At 39.9% G+C, this 18050-nt stretch overlaps 1 protein-coding gene across 7 annotated transcripts in view; it reads left to right on the forward strand.

Moving 5' to 3' along the window:
• The window catches only part of NTNG1 (netrin G1), a 325438-nt gene extending 308180 nt beyond the window's left edge, over positions 1–17258 (forward strand). For all 7 annotated transcript variants that reach the window (XM_060006519.1, XM_060006488.1, XM_060006476.1 and 4 more), the window contains one exon: positions 15633–17258. In XM_060006519.1, coding sequence (XP_059862502.1) covers positions 15633–15865 — 233 coding nt within the window. In that variant the 3' untranslated portion in view covers positions 15866–17258. The remainder of the gene's footprint in view (positions 1–15632) is intronic.
• Positions 17259–18050: the final 792 nt, after the last annotated feature.

The raw sequence follows: 18050 nt of genomic DNA on the forward strand, positions 1-18050 counted from the left end.
TGGGTATTTCTCTCCCAATTGACCCAATTCCATGATTCCCCTCCTTCCCTGTCCTCCTTGCCCCTCTTTCCCAGCTGCTCTCCTTAGCTCCATGACAAAAGGAACAGAAACAAAAGGTGTTAAAAGCTAAGCTAAGGGACTTGTCTGAAGCCACTACTTGGAGTTAGTAATGAAACTCAGATTTGTTTCAGTTCTGTTCTCAGGACCGATTTAACTCTTCCATGATCTTAGGAATGCAGAAATCGCTAGAAGAAACATCATGAAGAATTTCCTCTTATGTACCAGAAAATAGTATAGATGCTTAGAATACAAAGACAAAAGATGGCCGAGTACACAAAGTGATGTCTGCTACCCTCAGGAAGTAATGTTTATAGATTGCCCCCCTGCTCTGAGCACCACGTTTCTCAGTGCAGACAATGAAAGGAGGCACAAGACAATAGCCCTGCCCTCACATGCTTATGCTTTAGTTGGGGAGATAAGAAATACACATGAAAAAGGAGTGTTTGTTGTAGGTTTTGAAGAGTCAAATAAAACTTAACATTTACTGAGGGACTTTATGTCGTGCATTGTTGCAATTGCCTTATATGTCTTAATTAATTTATTTAATCAACACAACAGTCCTATGAGGTTATCTCCATTCTATAAATGAAGCAAAGGTAGGTCGAGTGACTTGCATGGGCTCACCCAGCTAGTGTTTGGTGGAACCAAGATTTAAACCCAGGCCATCCAAATTATATTTACCTTTATATCTATGTCCAGATCTAGATCCAGATCATCTGCCATAAGGTTTGAAAGGCAGAACTGGTGTCTGAAGGCTGGAAGAGTCAGAGAAGCCATGGGTGTTGTCCATGAGTTAGACATTCAAAAATACGTGGGGAGTTTAGGGAAGGACAGGCCAGAAGCAGAGGCACCATCTCAGAGGCCAGGATACAGCAGTCGAGGGACAGGAAGGCACCAGGCACTGACAGTGCTTTGGTGTCAGAGTAGTTTAAGTTCTAGTCCTACTGCTGTACTCAGTCACTGGTGGGGCTTGGATAAGATCCACAGATTTCCTATAAAATGGAAATGGTAATAATAATAGTAAGTACCTATCCTGCCAGGTTAGTGGAAATATTCTCCAAGATGACATGTAAAAGTGTCTAGCCTCTTATTTATAATTTATTTTAATTTTGTGTGTGTATGTGTGTGTGTGTGTTTAAAATAGTGAATAGATTAGCCAGGAGTAGCAAGTTCATACTGGGGAGTGAAAGCAGACAGTGGGGAGATTCTGATCTCCCCACATTGTGGAGGATTCTGACTTCAGAATTATCCATTTAGCAAGCATTGAAGGCTGTGAGTGAGAACTCAATCTGGCTATACCACTTCTGTGCAATAGAAGTGCTATAAATAAATAAATCCCTTTGATTTAGGGGATAGAGAGTAAACCCCATGGGAAAGTATTCTAGAAGAAGAAATGAAGCAATGGATATGGAATATGTGAATTTTTTCTATAAAATTCACTTGTTCATTCACTCAAAAATACTCATACCCATTGGATATTGGATACTAGGCACTCTTCAGGGCTTGCACATACAACTGGGAACAACACAGTCAAAATCCTTATCTTCGCAGAGCTTATATTCTATAATAACTCTTTATTAATATAAAGATTATATATATTCAAATATAAGAATTAGAGATGTCGAAGAAAGTGAAGTGTGTTAGAACAAGATATTTTCAAAGCACATCATATGATTTCTCTTTAACCAGCCACCCAAATCTTATTCATCCCTGCTTCATCTAACCTTGCTATGCCTCAGTCTGCTTCAAACAGAAGCACTAACATCTTTTTACTGTTTTAAATAATGTTCACAGCCTCCCAGTTGTATCCAAACCAGTTTATAATGTTTTGTTTTGTTTTGTTTTCTGCCACTCTATCTGAAAGCTCCCACACATTGCTTGCTAGCCTCTTGACGTCCATCTAACTAGCTCTCCTCTGTCCTGAGATACGACAGCCTTGCTCTTCTTAGGAAAAGCCTTAAAACACCCTTCTACATACTTGCAGTGACTTCATTCCCTCCTTTTTATGTCATCTACTGTATAGATTTATTCTCATCTCTATACCATTTTCTTAATCAATTATGAAAGGATTCCTTTGAATGTTGAGAAAGGACTCTGAGTACCTCTTTCTAATGCCTCATGTTTGAAGTTTAGTTTCAGTAAAAGCTACGTTGCATAGAATTACTTAATGTTACTCCTGAGCTAGTCTAGCATCCCTGTCTTTTTTAAACACTTTCTTTAATAAGGATTTTTGTCTGTTTTCCTCTTCATTAAAGAAAACTAAATAAATTGCCATTGTTTTTTCATGTAAGGGGCTATAGTATTGAAAGATGATATTTTTTCAAATCAAAGAGTATTTAAGTACCAAAGAAGCTGAAATTATTAATGATGAAAATGAACTGAAAGACACAAGAGCATCCACTTTGTGAAGTTACATTATCTAATGAGACATAAATACATGAAGCTATAAAAATAAACACTATTTCTGTGGCTCTTCCATTCTGTATTTTTATTTTAGGACTTTGAGCAGTGCCTGGCACTTAAAAAAGCACTTCATAATAATCATTGAGTTGAATGATCTCTCATGCTCACAACAGCCCTGTAAAATGGCCTCTGTTACAGATAAAGAACAGAGGCGCAGAAATTCAGATTGGAGAGCCACGAGTGGTGATGTCAGTGTTCGAACCCAGACTTCTGGATACCACCACAGTAAATAATTAAGTACTAAACTTTGCAGTTCAAATTTTGACTGTCTCAGGAATTTAACAATGGGGAAAGACAATGTGAGTGGCAATGGGTCGTTGTGACTTTATTGAAAAGGTATGCTTATAACTTGTCTGTAATTGTAACCCCTTTGTCCTTTCCTAACCTCACTAATGTATTTTAGATTACTTATATGTCTGATCCCCAGTGCAGTGACAAATGCATTTTTGAAAATTAGCAGTCATTTTATTTGGATCCTGGCATCCCTAAATGACTCATCATCATTTTGCACATTCTCTTCATTCCATAATGTTGTTTTCCTCACCTTGAATTTATTGACACCAATTCATTTTGCCTTGACGTTGGCATTAACAGGGAAATGGCTTTGTTTCATCCTGACATTATAAAATCACCTCCCAAGACTTGGTTTGACATTGTCAGGAGGTGGTTATGGTGACAGCAAGGCCACAGAAGACAAGAGTGAGTTACAGTGATTCCCAGGGAAAAAAAATCATTAAGAAATTTACTGCTGTGTGATTTCAGTAGCTATTTTTCATACTTAAATATCCCTGCTGTTTAAAAATCCTAAGGGGGCTTAGACTGTATTTAGAACACTCCTGCCAAGCATATATAGGAAAAATTAAGTCTCTAAGGAGACATTTGGCTATAGCTCGACAAACAGGAACCCCAAATTATATTTTAGCTTTACAAAGTGCTCAAAGGCATTGAAATTCTGTCTCAAAAAAAAAAAAGAAAAGAAAAAAACCCGCGCATGTGAATTAATGACACAATTATCTCCTTTCAGCCACAGACACTTGAATATCTTAATGCCGAATATCAAAGGCCTGTAGTATGACTCTTCCTCCTCCTCAGAATGTGAACTGTTTTACAGATCTGTCTTCAGCATTGAATGGGGCTGTATGGATTTTCTTTTACAATTCTTAAAGAACACCAAGTCCTTTTTCTTGCATTCTTCTAAGTGCCATGATGATCTCTCACCTCCACCCCAGTGCCACATAGAACAGCTCCATCTGCACCTTCCTTTAGCCTGTTTTCCAAATTTAACTAGTCACGTTCCAATTAAAAGAAACATGTCACTAAGTTCCTTCAGGGCCATGTTTCTTTACCTTCATATTACCCACAATGCCAAGATTGTGAGAGGTAATACGTTGTGACTAATGAAACATGAAGGGAATGCTTCTGATCTTTTAACTCATCTGCCTACCCTTGCTTCTTCCCCTCCCTCCATCCCTTCCCAAAGCATATATTGTATCATTAAAGGAAAAAATCCCAAACTAATCACCATTCTCTTCTAGCTAATATTCTTCATTATGGAATCACTTATGAGAAGCCCTGACAAATCATGACATACAAGCTGAGCTGCAATGTCAAAGCTGACCAGCAATTTTTCGATGTGTCCCTAGATAGCTTCCTCCCATTCCCCGCCAAATATCTATCCCTTCCCTTAACTCCAGAGCATGAGTTAACCCCAGCTTAACTCTGCCTCTCATGCTCAGCAGAAACCTTACCTCCCACTCCACGGAAACTGAAAGGAAGCCACCGAGGAAAAGTTCCTTCTACTTCCTGCTCTCCAACCTATGAGCTGTATATCCACTTGTATTGATAGCAGTCTACTAATAATAGATTTGTATCCACCACTCAGAAGGAGGCAGAGAACAAAGGATGAATTTTATTTACTTGCTTAATCAATATTTATCAGGCATCTATTTGTGCCAGGGACAGGACTGAATATTCATGACACAGCCACAATGAACAGGTCACAGATATAGTGCAGACATGTACAAGTGTAGCAGGTATGAGTCTCCCACAAACTCAAGTAGTACGAAATATGCTTTCTTTAGGTTAAATCTGACTATGAGCCCCTCTACTGGAAAGGTGGTGGGAAATTCAATTACAGTCCTCACTATGGCTTGATCTTCAAATGTAAAAATGTCCCCTCATTTTGCATCAGTCTGCACTAGTTCACAATGAGATGGCCCTTGGGCTACAGATCACTTTAGCTCAGGAGACCCTACTGGCTCCCTTCACACCTGAGGCTGTACAGTGTTCTGCAAGGCAATGAATCCTAGTGTCTTTGTCTCTCTTATGAGTATAGGATTGTGTATGATTATAGGACTGTGTATGAGTGTAGGATTGTGTATGAGTATAGATTGTGTATGAGTATAGGATTGTGTATGAGTATAAGATTGTGTATGATTATAGGATTATGCCTTTCCTGAGATAGTTTTTGTAGACATTGAAGATAATTGGTAGTTTGACTAGAAATACATATTAATAACAAGTACTGAAATGTGGCAAAATGTGGTCACATGATTCATTTATTGAAATTACCTTTATCATCTCAGTAAAAGATACTTTTATTTTCTCAAGTAAAATTCTTTTTATTAACACTTTTAATATTTTCAAAGGACTATACATTTATTCCAGGCAATTTGGAAAGAGTAAAATGTATAAAGATGAAAATTAAAGTTACTGAAATCACTTGCACGCCTACCAGCCAGAGATGAACACTGGTCACATTTCGTTAGACTCTGTCCCAGTACTTTCTCTAAAGTTTATTTTACAAAAGGTACGTGGAAAGGTATATGTCTGTACTTTTGGGGATCACACTAGATAAATATTTGTATTGCTTTCTCTTCTGACATAATGACATGTACTTTGAAATGGTGGTTTATACCCTGATGTATGTTGCCATCGTGTGTGACTATGCCTCCCAATGAATGCCATCTTTCGCCATGGGCAAAAGAGTAGAGGTTGCACCTTTTTATTAAACTAGACAAGTGCATTTTCTGATACCAGATGAGAAACTCTGTGATTTCTCAGCACCGCTTTTATGAGCACCTTGCCTGCATCTGTGTCTGAAGGTGTTGACCTAAATAGGATTTCAATACATCATTAAAGATCGCTTTAGGAAAGGTGCCCAGCCTTTGGCTTGTGGGATTCTCAACGAATTAATTATTGCTCAACATCAGCAAAGGTTTTTTTTCAGTTTGCAACAGCTAAAAACTTGGGGGGTGTTTGGGCAGTGCCTCTAGCTCCTGCATTCGAGTCACCTGTTATTGCATTCACGCTAGCTGGGTTACTGCATACCGCAGGCATAGGCTCCTTCAAATGAATATGGCTTTCTTATGATGTTTTGAGTAGCATTTCCTTTGATTGGACAAGAGCAAGTGTCACTCCCATAATCAGTGCTTTGTTATTAGATGAATAAGAATAGAATGGCTGCTCTCTAATGTCAGAACCTGCTGTACTAGATTACCCAGACATGTCTGACCACCTGCTGACAGCTCCACATTGTTCCCTTCAGCCCCTTTAGTTCTGCTCCTTGGCCTCATTACACTGAAACAAAGTAGGCTGGATGCTGTCACACGGGGATCATGCCACCGGCATCACTGTCCCATGATGGATACAGGCACAGACAGGAGTATAGGTTGAGAGCAGGAAAGCAAGGATGTTTTCACTTAATGGCTCCCAGGTTTCAGTCTAGATAGATACTGTATCCCCTGCTTTACCATCGCAGAAGCTAAAGGTTGGCCAAGGGGCAGTACCCCCCTGGTATTCTGAAAACACACCTTATGTACTCTGATTCGTACAGGAGAATGCTCATTAAATGCAAGTATACAAGTCACCTTTGAGAAAACAGGCACTGCTGGTCCAATCTGACCTTGCCAGTACACAGCAGTTGAATTCAAATATTCAGTAACTGCATGTTTGACCCCATGCTGTCTCAAGGTTCATATCTACAGAGGACATATACAGATGATGTCTTTGAGTGAGGAAATTTACTTCCTTTTCACTTCAAGTACCTTGCATTAGATACGTAGTGATTAATTCATTATCCTGGCAGATGTAAAACTAAGCACCCTGCTCTTCCACTCTGAGCTTCTAGCATTAGGAGAGATTGGGAATGTATTAAACATGAACAACGTATACTTAGGTTGTGTTTTATATTTTTTAAAGCACCACCACATAATTCTTCTTGAAGCTCCCAACAGCTGTGAGGTCGGTGAATAGGACAAGTGTTATTATCCTTGCTTTAGAAGTGAGGAAAGAGAGGCAAAAGAGGTTAAACGATTTCCCCAAGTTCACCCAGCCCATTAACCACAGAGACCAGACTTGAATCACAAGTTCTTCACCTAATTCTCTTCATACCACCTCATGCTTTTAGTGAGGAGAAAAACTATCTCTGTTTAGTGGGGCACCAGCAGGCAAAACCGATCAAGCCAACAGCCACCTACGTCATCACCAGGACTATAATACTGGAGAAGTCCAACTGTTATCATGTATTTGACGAAAAAGAGAAAGAATTCCTCACTCTTTGCCTTTTAAGATGATAGGCTTTCCATGAGAAATATTCATGCACATCACAGAGCTCAAGAGAACTTTAGAAACACCTACTTCAAACTCTTTCTCTAACTTTATAGCTGTCACTAGAATGTGAGCTCCACAGAAGCAACTGCATGGTCCGTCTGGCTCACACTGTGGGCCCAGCATCTAGAACAGTACCTGATTGGATGATGGATGGATGGATGGATGGATGGATGAATGGATGGATGTCACTAAGTGGTTTCGTGTTATGTCCAAGGCCTTACAGCAAAGTGATGACTAGAACTCAGGTTTTATGACGCTTAATCAGTGTTTTTTACCACTAAGCCATATCCCCAATCATGGCCAGACATAAGTAAGAAAAGATAGGAAAAATGTACCTAGAATTCCCCAAAAGGCCATTAGACAACAGTCTATAAAGTTTCTTCTCTATACTAGGAGCTAACCTGTAGGTTCAGTTTTACCTCTCACATCTCACAACTTAGTAAAACAGCCGCCAAGCCTGAATAAATGGGTCATAATCACAGCTCTTCATCTCCCTGCCACAGACTCTCAAATGCCTAAATCAGAACTGAATGTTGCACACATGCCTTTGTTATTAGCCTGTTCCGTGGAGGTTATTTGCTCTTTGACGTTTCTCTGAAAAGGACGGGAACATTTGGAACATCTTTCCCTCAGCAATCCTAGGCTTGTTTCAGGTGGTGAAGGTAGAGGTCACTTTATTAATACAGCCATCAAGGAAGGCTGTCATGGTAACACATTGCCTCGATTCCTTGAAGTGCAGGAGACAAAGCCAAAAAGAGAAACTTTCAAGTCTATAAATACAGACCCAGCATTGCTCAAGCCTAGCAGCTCACTGACAGGGCAAACCTAAATGTATAGCTTTGAACAAGACCCAAAGAGAAGAAAGAAACCTTCCCTGTGGTAATGTAATGGGTTATCATGACTATAACAGGAATAAGTGACCCTTCAGGTCATAAAAGAAAAGAAGAATAGAACAAGTAGCTATACTAAGTCCTGGCTTGTGCCCTCTTTGCACATTTTGGTTCCCTCTCTAAGTCTGCTTTTCCATACCTTCCAGAAAGGACTAATAGAGGGAAAAGGAATCAAGGTCTTATAATTCACATTTTGACAATAGTTTGCAGTTTAGGAAGAGGCAAAAATGAATGGCAATCAAGAAACTTACAAAAAAAAGTTGAAGGAGCAAATGATTTAGCCACATCCCTGTGACTCTCATTATCCAACCTAGAAGAAAAATAAAAAGAAGTGAAAGAAGGAGGAAGAAATGCTGCTTGTCCCTATTCTTTCACTGTGAAAATTCCTAGTGTTTTTATAAACTTGTAGCAACTGTGGGAGTTTCTTTGTCTACTATGGTGGCTTGCTTACTGAAGCTATGATCAGAGCTATTAGAACACCTTGCTGACTTCAGCCTTTCCATCAGGGTTCCACACTTCATCTTTTTGCAACATAACTCTGTTTGGGTCTAACATTAATACTATAACCTTATCTATCAAGGGCCACAGATTATTTTGGTTTGAAAGCATTCCTAATATTGAAACATCATGGGATTATAGGATATATGGTGTGATATTGGACACCCCATAATGAATTTATTTCTATCAGTAGTAAAATGATCCTTTAGAATATAGTCAAGCTATTACCAAAGTAGTACTAGCTTTTTCTGTATCTAAGGATTATATTTTATTATAATAAAATATAATAGATTGTATATTATATATTAATATATTATAATTAAAATTATAATAGAAAGAATTGTGTCTAGCAAATAACAATTTGTATCCAATACTAGATCAAGTTTTGTGTAAGAGATTTAAAAATGAACCTTCACTATTTATTGAGATAGCACATTGTTAATTTGTCAAAAGCAACGTAGAAAGAATCGGGACATGCTTAATGTAAATACTTAACAAAATAAGGTCAGCGTTTTCAGTTTGAGGCAAATCCACACTGAAGGGCACCAAATAAAGAAGTGATAACTGCAAAGTGCTTATTGGGTAGAAATCCCTAGTTGGATTTTTAATCTGCAATGCTATGCAAGATGAAATGGAGATAATGCCAGGATTTTGTAAATGGGTGTTTATCCTCATGCCAGTTCTATCAACTGGTGGTAAATGCCTGAAACTGTTACCAAGTCCAAGCTCATACTGCTTGCTACACAACAGGCCAATAAATTGAGAGAGGAGCTGTTGGGGCAAGGAATAGCAACTTTATTCAGAAAGCTAGCAAACTGAAAAGATGGTGGACTCATGCCCCAAAGAACCATCCTGCCTGTGTTAGAATTCCGGCTTCTTTTATTCTAAAAGGGGAGGGAGTAAAGTCAAATATTTCCTGGTTCTGGTCAGCCTCTGGAACAGATGTGTTAGTTTCTTCCTCCCTGCGGTCATTCACAGGTGGACCTGGTCAGGATGTTTCCTGTGAGCTAAACAAAGGTATTTTAGCTTAACGCTCATTACCTGGGAGGCAGGGTTCCCAGAGATGGGCCATTATGTATAACTTCAGCTTATAGGCGACATCCCTTTAGTGATTAGCTTGTAATAGAATACAAAATGTTCTTATTACAAAACCTTGTGTTGAAAGGAATTCTGAAGTTTAGTGCTAAAGAATGCCATGATTAAGTAGCTATGTTTTCTACATAGAGGAAGAGGAAATCAAAGCATATGCAACATATTTGCCTTTCCCAAGCTAGACCTTGATATTTTTGGTATTTTATGTATGAGCTGATTTGTATTTGGAGCTCTGCCAGAATGTGTTGGAACTCTAGAAGATGTGAAATTTAATGCTATCAACAAAGCCCTCCGCCCAGTGTGGTATGAAAACAGATCAGTTGGTCAATACAAATGAAAGTCTACTGAGGAGCTACAGAGGAGTTACTTATGTTGTCTTGGGGAGCGTAGAATGCATTTCACACTGTGCAGCACATTCACTGCATTTCTCCTGACTGTTCTCTTCTGTGTGAAGAGCAGTAATCTGTAAATTGGGAGACCTGGATGCTAGATCTAGAGCTACCCTTGTTTTCGGTTTCCTCGTCTAGAGCTTGTCTAGATAGTTTTTGAAGTTTCCTCAAGCTTTGATTTTACTACTTCTATCAGAGCAAGGTAGGATTAATTACATGACAAGGGTGATTTTGGTTCCTCTTTAATTGTGAGCAATACTAAGTGGTCTGTCTTAGACCATTTAGATCCCAGTCTTCTGATTTAACTCCCCCAGGAAGATAATCTGCTCTTAAATTTCAGCTTTGAGTACTACGTTTGTCTTAATTCCTATGGTTCTACACCTGAAAACTCACTCTCTCTGATCTAAAGTCACCAAGGCCTCATCATTCTCCTTTCCCCAATATACATAAAGACAACTGCCTATCTTCTTTGCTGTGGCTGATACCCTGATCCAGACCTTCAACCTTTTATCACCAACATTAATTGAGGAGTAATTCTTTGTTTGGCAGGGGAGGAGGCTGCCCTGTTTATTGCAGGATATTTAGTAGCATCTCTACCCACTAGATGCCAGTAGCATGCCCTCCCCCGAGGTGTGACAACCAAACACATCTCCAGACATTGTCAAATGGCCCCTGGAAGACAAAATTCATCCACTGTTGAAAACTACTACTTTAGACTGACAACCAAAGACCTCTATTAAATGTTAATTCCTCAAATTCCTCCAATCCTTTCTCTATTCTAAAATCCCTTCTGCCAGATTCTATCAAGAGCATGCAATGCTTATTTTGCGTATTTCCTTGATCCAGCTCAAAGTGCCCTTCCTCGCATACTCTTCCCGTCTATTTATTCCTAGATACAGCCAACCACAGCAGGAAGACGTCTATGATTAATTTTATAACTTCATTTCATCACTGCATTTTGTTGAGATCTTTTTTTCTCAGCATCATTCCTGGTCTTTCTTTCTCTGCCTATGGCTTAAATGCTGATATTCTTCAGGGTTCTGGCTGCAGTCTTCATTTTGACTTAGTCTATATTCTAGCAGGATGAGGTCTTCTATTCCTTTCTCTTCACTTTTTGTAACAATGACCACCATCACCCCTGCTCCAAATCTGTATCTCCAAGATGAACTACCTCCTGAACTGTTAACTAGTTTTTCCAGCTAATAACAAGACCCCTGCAGAAGAGCCTACAGATCCTTCCAAGTCAATAGGTCCAAAAAAAAGTTTATTTTCTTTTCTGACCAAACATTTCCTCCAATCTTCGTTTCTTAATAAATTGCATTATGATGCATCCAAATGCCAAAAACAGGAACCTCAGACTCTCTCTTACCTATTTCAAATAACCTGTCTCCAAATCTGTTCCTTCTTCCTTCTCCCCATTGCTCTAACCCAGACCAAGCCTATTCTATTGAAGTATCTGGTCACCTTGCCTCCAGCCTGTCCTTTCTCAGGTCTAGCCTCACCTTTTCTCCCCCTTTAAATCACCACCCTGCCCATAGGTCTTTGACAGCTTCCCACTGCCTATTATCTAAACTCTGTAGAATGTTACATAGAACCTTCAGATCCAGGCCATGCCATTCCTTCCTCATTCATCATTCACCAACATTTTCCATGTGTCTCCCAGGCTCCAGTGAGAAAACTGAACCCACACTATGTGTTTCAATGGAGAGAGAGAATTTACTAAGGGGAATGGTTAAACAGGTGCTTTAGAATTTAAACATGAGAAGAGGACACTGAAATAACACAGAGATAGTAACTGTGTAAGTAGGGAGCAGTTATCTCTCTTGGGCTGAGGAATTACAGGAAAGAGGATGGGGTTATTAGAAACTAACAGTTTGCGTATGGACACCAAGGGGGGAAAGCAGTGGGGGGGGGGGGTGCCACGGGGGGGTGGTGGGATGAATTGGGAGATTGGGATTGACATATATACACTAATATGTACAAAATAGATAACTAATAAGAACCTGCTATATAATAAATAAATAAAATTTAAAAAGAAAAACAAAACAACAACCACAAAAGACCTCATGGATAATCCTCTCACTTCTATCTATAAGTGATTTATCAATAAATAACCACTGATTAATGATTAAAAAGAGAAAGAAACTAACAGTTTGGAGGAGAGACCCCACAGATGTGGGACCTGTACCTCTTAGGAGGGGTAATGCCTGGCTGCTGCTATTACCTCTGAAATGCTAGGCAGGGACCCCTTGGAGCTGGGGCTCAAACCTCTAGAGAAGGAATGCTGCCAGGTTGGTGTAGAAACCTCTAAGGGTGAGATTGAAACTGGTTCTGAAAAGGCTGAGCCCCAGAACCAACTGCTGCTTTTGGGATGTAGGGCCATTTGTGGGGCAATACTCTTAGGAAGAGCCATGAATCAGGAAAAGGGAAATCTCTGCTTCCTTCCTCCTACCTTCTCTGTTCCCTCTAGTGTGCCCTGTTGGCAGAAACCAGGAGAAAGCTTGCAGGGTTTCAGCCTCAACAACAGAAGGAAAGGTGGATTTAGAGTTGAGAGACAAGTGGTTAATAACCAGCACAATGTATTTTCACGTCTTCTTGCCTTTACTGATACAGTTTCTCCACCCATAATGTTCTTTCTACCAGTATCTGCCTGATGCATGTCATTGTTCAAATACAATCTCCTTTCTATAGTCTTCTCTAGTCTTCCCCCAAATAATTATTTATACCAGCATCTGAGTTCCCCTAACAGTTGGCAAATACTTCCTTTATAGTATTTTTTTAATATTGTATCATAATTACTTCTGTGTATGTTCATTTGTTTGTTTTCTGCAAAAGTGTGAGCTCCTTTAGAGCAGGCAGAGTTACAACCAGACAGTCTAGCAGGGCACCTGGCACACAGCAGATGTTGATCGAGCTGGACGGAAATGATAAAAGCATTTTAATGAAATTAATATTAGATTATTTCTTGTATATATTTTATCTTCCCAACCAGATGTGAACCTTATAAGAGCAGAGATCATGCTTTCTATTTCTTTTATTTTTTTCATGGTGGTCAGTACAAGGTTTCATATGCTGAAGAAGAGCTCAGTGATATTTGTTAACCACCTAGTTTATTCATTAAGCACCACAAATTTGATTCAAAATGACATGAAGGTGGAGCATAAGTTTATGAATAGCAGGTAAGATTTGTAGTTAGGTTTAGATGTACTTCTAGCACATGATTCCAACGGAGAGATCGGTGCATATGGTAAAGTTCTGTATTTGTTGAATAGCACAATCAAGAGACCAAATGTAGTGTGTCTTAAAGTGAACTCTAAAGTAATTAAATATATTCCAGGTTTCATTTTTTCTGCTTATCTCTTACAGAAAACATATTACCCCAACTGATGTGATTATTAATCCTGGGTTACATCTGGTCCTTGAATATTTATTAAATTTCTCACAGTCGTCAACATCAAGTAGTAGATTATTTAAATGTAGGAAAGGTATTGAATTTTAACTTAATCACAAGCTTCTTGAAAAAAAGAAACCTCTGTTCAACAACTGATTTACATTCAGGTCCGAGAAGAAGAAAAATAGCTTTTTTTTTTTCTTAAGGGGAGTGATATTTAATTAACTATCGATTCCTTCTCAATTATTCAAGGCAAGCAATTATCGATATTGATGGAAACAATACTTCCCTATGTGTAGTGCCCAAATGAAAGGAGATATCCCATTCAGCTATCTGCTGCCTGGAACAAGAAATGCTGAGAATCTTTAACTTTAAATGGAAACAGTTATTTGGACCTGTTTATTCCATGTTGCCCCAATTACACAGATATTTCCTAAAGTGTAAGCAAAACAAAATCCTGAAAACCTATGTATGCTTTCCAAATTAACAACCACCAAAAAAAGAGGCTTTTTGTCAGTTTTGACCATGAATTTAACCACTCTACCCTCGTACACTTTGCCTCAAAGCTACAGATCTTGACATTTTAAACCATGACTCATGAAATACTATAATTTGGGTCTAATATTCATGGTTTCTAAGCCACCCAATGAGAAGTAGCTTACATAATCATTAGAACCCCTGGAACACTACCTTGTATATCAATATTTTGAGCCTGAAGGATTTATAGGCCTTAATAGTCACTTCTAACATTTACAGATAGCAAATGTGGGTACATTTGTTAATTATACCAATCCATTATGCAACTATATTAGAGGTCGCCAAGGAATTGTTGTGGAAGGTGGGAAAATAGGGCCCTGTTTAGGGCACTTTGTTATTAACCCTGTGAGCATCCACCACCATCTTTTTTCAGCTCATTTGCACACAGAGCATTAGCACGTTTGCATTTAAGAAGCTTCTTTTGAAGGTGACATACTATTGAACATAATTAATGGACAAGGCAATATTCTCTATTGAATTATTACTTGGGAGATGAGGGTTTTTTAAATACTTTACACTTGATAGTAATAGTATGTGTGTGTGTGTGTGTGTGTGTGTTTAATTCATGTGGTATCCCTGGGGAAATTTGACTATGACATTTTTAAAAAATGAAGAATGTTATAATTTATAAGAAGCTACTTTTTCTGCTCTGTGCCCTGCCCCCCCCACCCCTTCCAGAGTGGTTCTATATATTAAGTGCTTAAGCAGCATATGTTGCTGGCAAGTGTTCTTGGCTTTTTTGCTCTTTGGTGTTGTTTTAATTTCTCTGTGTTCTATTTATCATTCTGCTAAATCAGTGAAACCTTGATTATCTAAAATAATAGGAGACATTGAATTAATGAGGATAACTAGTTTTTTGAATGAATAAGAAATGATTAGAGATGCAAGTTACATGACAGGGACTGTGAATGAATTTTAGTATCTGAAATTGCTTGCTTGATTTATTCCAACTGATTCTGTAAATTGATGGACACAGTGAAATTTTGATAATCAGGGTTTCACCATTGCATTTATCATTATTCCTGGAAATCAAGGTAACCTTGGACTCTACTTGCTATATTTACAAGGCAATAAATATCCTAATAGGCTATTAGGGGCAGATGGGACTGCTCTTCCTCACATTCCTCCCATGAAAAGCTTTCTCTCTTCGGATCTGCCTGCTGCCTCACCGGGAGCATGCTGCCTGCCCCCTGCCCTGTGCTTGTCCGTGGGTTCCTCCTGCCTTCCTGCATGCAGCCCTGGAATCACCTGCAGGGAGAATGGCCCACCCCTTAGAGGTTCTCGGTCATTTTAGCAATACTGCTTTGCATTTTAATTCCATTCATCTGGCCTCAAAGTTCTGCATTCTTGTATCAGGCACTATCCTTGAAACACCCTGGAGGTCACAACAGGTCCCAGTTCCATGAAGAGAAGATACTGCCAAACCAGGAGTATCACATTGCTTTGTATTTGATAGCCTGAAATGGACAATGATAATATCCAAGATTGCAGCAAAAATCTATATGAAAAGAATTAATATGATCAAAACAAAGGCAGCAGACTACATTTGTTTGGAAATTGGAGTCACATGCTTAGTTTGCGGAGGGGAGGGGGGAGCACAAGATCGATAAGAGAGTTTTTTAAAGCTGAAAACATGATGTAGCAGATGAACTTAAATTGATTCTGCTTCTCCTCCCCGCGCCCCCCTCCCTCGTTCTGCAGCGAATGTCTGCGACAACGAGCTCCTGCACTGCCAGAACGGAGGGACGTGCCACAACAACGTGCGCTGCCTGTGCCCCGCCGCGTACACGGGCATCCTGTGCGAGAAGCTGCGGTGTGAGGAATCGGGCAGCTGCGGCTCCGACTCGGGCCAGGGCGCGCCCTCGCGCGGCTCCCCCGCGCTGCTGCTGCCGCTGGCCGCTCTGCTGGGGACAGCCGGCCCCCTGGCGATCTAGGCGGCGCATCCAGCCACCAGATGGGTCCGGCCGTGGGGAAGCAAACACAGCCCCAGCATTTGCTACTAACATAGGAAACCCACCCTCAGACCCCCCCACTCAAACACAGTGTACAAACTAAGAAGGCCCAACTGAACTAAGCCATATATAACAGCCGTGGACAGCACACCGGAGTCAAGACTGGTAATTTCTGACTCCAGAGGCGTTGGCAGCTGTTGATAGTATCCCTGCAAATCACATTGCCCGCTGCAGAGCTTATCGCCGATTGGAAAGGCTGTGACAGCCCCCCGAAAGGAACGACAGAAAAACAACAACAAATCAACCAACCTAAAAACATTGGCTACTCGCACGTGGTGTGCCCCACGCACCACCCGGCCCCGTGTGTGAACCAACCAAACTGAAGCATCCTTTGCTGGCAGTGCATTGTGGGTCTAAGGAAGTGTGTTACAAGCTGCCATATTGGCCTGCTTCAGTCCCTGAACCCCTTCCAACCTGTGCTTTGGTGAACGTTGCTCTGTAACCCTCGTTGGTTGAAAGATTTCTTTGTCTGGTGTTAGTAATGCACATGTGTAACAGCCCCCCTTCAAAAGCTCAAGCCAGTCGTACCCCGTATATCTTAGCAGCACTGGGTCCACCCAGTGCTAGCACACATCCACTGTCCAAGAGTGGCTGTAGGAAAAAAGAGAAAGTGTATCTATCCTTTTGTATTCAAATGAAGTTATTTTTCTTGAAATACTGTAATATGTAGATTTTTTGTATTCTTGCCAATTTGTGTTACCAGACAATCTGTTAGTGTATTTAATTCAAATCAGCAAAGACTGACATTTTATTTTGTCCTCTTTCCTTCTGTTTTGTTTCATTGTGCAGAGATTTCTCTGTAAGGGCAACGAACTTGCTGGCATCAAAGAATATCAGTTTACATATATAACAAGTGTAATAAGATTCCACCAAAGGACATTCTAAGTGTTTTCTTGTTGCTTTAACACTGGAAGATTTAAAGAATAAAAATTCCCGCATAAACGATTTCAGGAATTTGTATTGCGATTTCTTAAGATGAAAGGAGCAGCCGCCAAGCAGATTCACACTCGCTTTACTGATTTCTGTGTGGACTGAATACACTCAGCTGATGAATTTAGTAACCAGAAAGGTGGATTGGTGTTCACTAGCTTGGACAACTTCTGCAAAATATGAGACTATTTCTACTTGGGAAAAATTATAACAGAAAAAAAAAATCTAAGTGATTGCCAAGATTATGCCAAAGCCTGTTGGCAGAGTACTAAGAGACTTTTATTTTTAAGTCATGCTATTTTCACAGATTGATGTGATCATGTGACTCTAGCGATGCTGATCTATGTATCTTTCCAATTACAGTGTTTACATGGAGTATCATAAGAGGCAACCTGGGGAACCAGGAAAGTCGCAGGGAAATTGAGTGATTAGCAATTTGACTTTGAATATATTCAGACTAGGTATTTACAGAAATATCAAAATATACAGCAGCAAGTAGACATAACTGCTGTTCCTGAGAATAAAGTTTGTTTTAAGTACTGCCCAAGGTGTAATCAATTCTTGTTTCTGCCTTTTATTAGGCCAATTACTGTGCAAAACAGCAAGGCAGGGAGAGGAGGGGAGAAGCACTGCAAAGTTTCAAAGTGACTAAAACAGTGTGTATTCCATTCCCAGCACACTGTTGTCCTACAGGTTACAAATGTGTTCGCAGCAGCATCTTCTGGCATCAAAAACAATGAACAGCCCAAGCCAGAGTCTGAAGGACAGTGAAGTCTTACATGACTTGGTAGAGCAATAGCCTATGATGGTGTTAGGTCAGAAGCCCACTTCCAGTCTGAATTCTTCACCCTCCTGCCACTCTTTGCTGAAATTGGGGTAGGGGGAGTCTTCTGATAAATATCCTCGGTAAAAACTAGACTAAGGAACAGCGTGTCTTATTGGTTTTGTTCCCAGAAAAACCAATTCAAAGAAGGCAATAAAAGGTAAACAGGTAACGCCTGTGCTGCCTGCCATCCCACGTCTAAGTCGATTGAATGTTTGTTATTCAAACCCACAGTCTCTTTTGATGTAAGAAATAAGAAAAGATAGAAATAAATTAGAGCTCTGGCTTAGTGCCGGCGTGGCCAACCAGAAACTGGAAATTTACATTAGAAGCATAAACAGCAAATTATATTTC

Source organism: Delphinus delphis, chromosome 1, assembly GCF_949987515.2.
Source record: "Delphinus delphis chromosome 1, mDelDel1.2, whole genome shotgun sequence".
Taxonomy (NCBI): Eukaryota; Metazoa; Chordata; class Mammalia; order Artiodactyla; family Delphinidae; genus Delphinus; species Delphinus delphis.